This window comes from Mycetomoellerius zeteki, unplaced genomic scaffold, assembly GCF_001594055.1.
Source record: "Mycetomoellerius zeteki isolate Tzet28-1 unplaced genomic scaffold, Tzet1.0 scaffold31, whole genome shotgun sequence".
NCBI lineage: Eukaryota > Metazoa > Arthropoda > Insecta > Hymenoptera > Formicidae > Mycetomoellerius > Mycetomoellerius zeteki.
Window position 1 is genome coordinate 3536790 of NW_017257294.1, and position 5797 is coordinate 3542586.

Sequence of the window (5797 nt, forward strand, 5' to 3'; positions counted from 1 at the left end):
CAGAAAAATAGATTGGTATTTGTTCCATATAAAAAATTTATTACTGCTAATTAAGTACACTGTACTCTGAATTCAGTTGCCATAATCGAGCTCATCTATGCCTTCGGATTCGTTGTCATCGTATGTTATGCGTCATTTCCAAGGAGGCTTGTTCCTTTGATCTATTTTTGTAAGCATTTTTTGCGGAAGTGGAATATGTTCACTAATATCGTGTACAGTCTAGTAGAGAAAGTGATATTATTCGTGTGTGTTATATATATATATACAGGGTGTTTCCAAATTAAATCGCAAAACTTCGGGAGCGTGTAGAGGAGTAAAAAACTAAGAAAAAAAGTCCTATAGACATATGCTCGTTTTTGCTCCGTTTCAGAGAAATCGAAAAAAAATGTTTACATTTCTTGCCATATCTAGCACCGACATATTTGATTACATTTTCCACTTTCTGTTATGAATTTGTCAGTCGCTCTTTGAAAGCCTTTAACAGTAGATGAATTTTGTCTTTTGCAATATGCCGCGTACGTATTCTAATAGTGAATATGCTGATATGGTTTTTGTATACGGTTTCTGCAACGGTAATGCTTTAAAGGCGGTGCGAGAATATGCACGACGATTTCCAAACAGAAGAGTGCCAAACCGAAGAGTGTTTATGTTGACATTTAATAGATTGCGAGAGACTGGATCATTTTCAATTCGACAAGAAAACAACCGATTTCAAGCAGCGTTACGAAGAGATTTGCAGGCAGGGAATCGTATTTTACAACATTTTGACAATCATCCTGAGACCAGCGTTCGGAATGCGTCGGCTGTATTGGGAGTGTCACCACAAACAATTTGGCGAACTGTAAAAGGAGATAATCGCTATCCCTACCACATTCAAAAAGTGCAAAATACTTAATTATGAAATTTTAAATAAACAAACCTCAGGACTTTGTTCCCACGTGACGCTATCCTCACTCATACTCAATTCCTTTTTTAAATAATGTTTCCGCGGTACCTCTCTGCATCCTAATGGCGGACTCGAAATACTACTTCTGAGTTTTGGATCTTTGTCTTCTTTTGCTAACTGCATTTCTGCAATCTATAAAAAATTTTTTTACATTTGATCGTAAATACCTTTTTAAAATTATCATCTGTATATATTAATCACCATTTTCACATATTTACGAAGGTCATCCTTCGATTCATTTTTACTGGTTAATAGCGCATTTTCGATGGAATTCATTGTTATCACGCTTTCATTTTGATCTTCAACAGGTTGTGCACTAATCAAATTACGTGCTTCTAGCGATTGAGCGGTATGTTTCATTAATTCCTGAGAAAGTTTAGTGTAACAATTTGGCATTGATTCTGATTTTTTAGGACCTTTAGAATCAAAACATTTATCTCCGTGAATTTTTTGAATCGAAGAAATATTATCCATGTTACTCCCTGTAATAATATTTTTTTAATTTATGCACAAGTGTTATAATCATGATGATATTAACAAATAATTGTATGTGAATTCATACATATTCTGTAACTAACCTGATATAATATGTAGAGCTTGTTGCCACTGCTTTTGCATAACGGAATGCAATTGTTCTGCAAGTTGAGATTTTGTTGCACGCTGAGAATTCAAATGCTTTTCTAATAGAGATGATTTCTGTAAAGCTTGAGCTAATTGCAATTCGCATAATCGTTTTTCCTCTTTATGTTTTTCTTCTAGCAAATTTATTTCTAAACGATGTCTAAAAAAATCCAAAAAATATGTATATAACTCAGAAGATTAATTCGTATATATTTTATTGCGCTATTATATAAAAATGTATAAGGAACGGACTTATCGATAACATCCTTTATCTTCCTAGCAGCGCATTCAGCTATAACTTGCTGTCTTGTTTTTAATTCCTCTAAAAATTCTGATTCGGCATTATCAAGTTGCATTTGAAATTCTTGTAATTTTGCTTTTACCACTTCATCCACCTGTTTCTGATAAACTTCTTGTAATTCTGCTCTGATTTTTTCCTTTTGTTCTGCAACAGACTTGGTTTCATCTTTAGCTAATTTCTGAAACAATAAGCACAAATAAGTACACGGCTAATAAAATTATAAAACTTGATAACTGTGACAAATAGTTCAATTTATATATTACTTCTGCTTTCTTAGCGTCGTCAATGGATACGAGCAACAATGAATTTTTCTGTTCTAAAATAGAATTTCTATTTATCTCTTCTTTAAGCTTAAGTTGCAAACTCTCTTTTTCTTGTCTGAGTACTGTCAACTCAGCTTCACAAGTATCTAATGCTTTATGAATAACACCCATCTCATTTCGCACTTCTCCTCCCTTTAAACGTTCTTTATTCAGTTCCGATTGAACAGTTCTTAACATTTCTTCATTTTGTTGATTCTTCTCTAACAATTTGTTAAATTCTATCTTCATTTGCTCATATCTATTTTCTGCTTCTTGAACTAATGATTTGTAACTTTCTAATTCGTCTGCGTGAATTTTTAACAGATCAACTTTCTCTTTGATCATAATGTCACTCTTCTCTTTATATCCAGCTGCCAAATCTAAAGCTTTCGATAACTCTCCTTCCAACCGTTTGACTTGTGTTTGAAGTTCTAACATCTCAGACTGATGCTTTTCTGTGATATTTTGCAAATTAGTCTGTGAATTTTTATGCTCAACTTTTAATATTTCGACTTGTTGCTTTAATTTAGACCAGGATGTATGAAATTGAGATATCAGAACATTTTTTTCATTGTCCACTCTAACTGCTACTGCCACTTTTTCTTGTTGCTCCAACAAACGTTTCTGAAGTTCTTGAATGAGATGTTCGCAATGCTAAAAATAAATAAAAAATAAACTACATTATTCTTATGTCATATACTTATAGTGTAGTTTTACAATACCTCTCTGCGAAATTTCTCTTCTTCTATCTTGATTCTAAGCGTTTCTTCTTGTGATCTAGTTGGATTAGAATCCCAGAAATCCGAAAGTGATAAAAGTCGTTGACATTTTCTATAAATAAATTTTGTAATAATTCATTAATAAGATTGTAATTTGCATTAAAATTCTCCTTAAATAGTAATATTTTACTCTATATACATATTTAAAAAATTAATATATATTAAAAGATTTATAAAGTACCTTAAATAAAGATCTGTATTTGTTCCGACGTGTACAGTATTTTTATTAAAATTAGATTTTTCTTTATCGTGTAAATTTTCATTACCCTGTGATATTTTACAAAGATCTAAAGGTTCTGTATTATATTGTACAGTTTTCGATGGCATATCAGAAAACCTAACTGAATCATTAGTATGTGATATAGTATTTGTAACGCAAGATTTTGATGGAGTATATATACTGCTTGCATTTGTTTCATCCATCAGTTGAACGTTTGATTCTGGCACTAATTCCTTTGGTTTAGCATTGTCAATCGTAGCTGATACATTAAATGAATGATCTATATTTTTTGTATTTTGTAACGTATATCCATTTGGTTTTATAACAGGCTGCTGAACGTTTCGTTCCCACGTTTTAAATTCAGAAATTATTTTATCAGTCTTATTTACATGGAATGAATCATTATACGGCAATGATATATCAGGGAATGTATTATTTGTTTTCTTTTGAGAAAAGATTGACAAAGCATCAGTAAGTTGAGTATCTTTGTTCTCCCATGATTGAAAATCTAATTTACGATGCGCATCAAACTTATGATGTGCTTCTTTTTCTTGACTACTTGCATTATTAACAGTTTCAGTCGATAACGTTGGAAGTAATTCACTGCGATACTGATATCCACTAGGATTATTTATTCTTTTTGATAATGCTAATTCGGTAGCTTCCATTTCTTGGAGCAACTCGTCAACCTCTGATAGTTCCATCTCTTGTACTATTCTAGAACGGGTATGCAGTTGACCTATTGATGCATTAGATGAATTTGACACAGGTACTGTTGAATGCAAGGAATTATGGGGTTTACAATACAAGTTACTTGTACAATCATTTTGTCGAAGAGATAAATAGGAGTCCTTTGTCGCAGACATAACAGTGGCATGCGAGAGCCCAATACCACAGGAAGCAGGAGGTACCACAGAGGAATCAGAGTACGAAGTTACAACATCATGCTTAGCCCGAGTGAGAGTGTTAGTATTAGTTGAATTAGAAGTTGCAGTTGTCGAAAGATGACACCCAGATGATCTCGCGTCTTTCTTCAAGAAGTTAGTACAGCTCTGCGACGAATATCCATTGGGAGTGGAAGGAACGGATAGAGATTTACGCAGCTTCACGGGGGAATTTTGCAAGCTGGATCCTTGACTTACGGAGAACCTAATTCTGGGTAGGGTCTGCCGTTGATAAGGATAGGACGCACTCCCGTGGACTGGCTGAGAGTCGTTAAGCAAACTGTTCGGCGCAGAAATGTCCAGGCTATTATCTCTGGACTCGATCGCAGAAATTCGGGACTCCAATGATTGCATATGTCCCACCAGCTCCGAGATAACACCGGTCCTCCCGCAATCCGTTCTGACGTGATTGCTCGAGCTGGTGTCGGAATCGGAAGACGGTACGTGGAATATGTCAGGCGGGATCAGGAGCAAAACATCTGTGTCATCGGACTCGCTCATTATCCATCTAAACAGTCGTCTGCCACCGATAGCAAATTATTAAGCGACTACCACAGGCCAGTCGATATTTGCAAAGCGTTCGCAAAGCGTCCCGTCATTGATGTTTGTGTATGTACAGTGGAGAAACAGCCAGCGTCGCGACGTCGCGTACCGGTTAGGTTAGGTTAGATTCAATTTCTTGCAAGGTGTATTTACGGAAGGCTCGTTATGCGAAGCGTATATTATGTGTTCGACTAGCTCATAAATGGCGATTAATCATTTCCAGTTCGCCGTGGACAAGCCGCATCACGAAGATATACACAGCTCCGAAAATTTGTAAACAAACTTGAATGACACTCACGCCACGAAAGACAACATAACCCCTTATTAGTTCAATGAACTCTATACAAGTACAAGCGTAGAGAAAGCTGACAATGAGAAGTGAGAGGGATCAGCCCGACATTTTACACAGAATTGTCAAAATCGTCCACTAGCGCCAGTACATCCATTTTTAACTTGGAAACTACATATATAGTTAGTTGCGTATTGGCGATAGAATTATGGTGTCGGAAATAAATGTGATGCGAATTCGCAGTACTATAAATCGCATGCTAAATTGCTTTAAAAACAAATTATAATATAAATTATAATTTGTAAATCGTAAACAAAAAATATACATATTACTTAAAGTGTTATAACACACTTCTTTAAATCAAGATATTAATTAATATAGCAATATAATTCATTACATTATTGCTCATTCGCTTTTGCAAAATTAATGCCGATGTAATTTCGTTGAGTTTATTTTCCAACGTCGTATATAAAAAAACCTAATGTCTTTTTCCGTTTCATTTATATTTCATACACAAATGAAGGTTATGATTATTAGAATAATTTAATATTTAACAATAAATCGAACTGTTGCGAATTAAGTTGCTATATCAAAATATTTTGATTAAAAAAATTTTGATATAGAACTTTAAATAATAAATATATTTCTATATATTTACGCAATATTTGAATGACCTACAGTTTATAATTTATATCATGTTTTTTTTTCTTTTGAAGAATGCTCGTTATTTCGTAAAAGCGCATTCCGGAGGCGTACAGGCTCCTCTATCTTCACGAAACGCATCGTCCCAAATTTCGAAAAAGAATGAAGTTTTTCGTGGGCAAGTAGCGTTTATATACCACATCCGAAAGC

At 34.3% G+C, this 5797-nt stretch overlaps 1 protein-coding gene across 2 annotated transcripts; it reads right to left on the bottom strand.

The window, feature by feature from the left end:
• Cnb (centriole duplication and spindle assembly protein centrobin) lies at positions 1–4990 on the bottom strand. 2 transcript variants are annotated; one of them, XM_018451382.1, is made up of 8 exons: positions 3131–4990; positions 2893–3001; positions 2132–2824; positions 1820–2046; positions 1525–1727; positions 1148–1428; positions 920–1078; positions 1–219 (listed from the first exon to the last, which is right to left on the bottom strand). In XM_018451382.1, the coding sequence occupies exons 1-8, from the start codon at positions 4612–4614 to the stop codon at positions 133–135; spliced, it is 3243 nt and encodes a 1080-aa protein (XP_018306884.1). In that variant the 5' UTR covers positions 4615–4990; the 3' UTR covers positions 1–132. The 2 variants fall into 2 exon arrangements, with proteins under 2 accessions (XP_018306884.1, XP_018306885.1); XM_018451383.1 differs by having other exon boundaries at positions 916–1078.
• Positions 4991–5797: the final 807 nt, after the last annotated feature.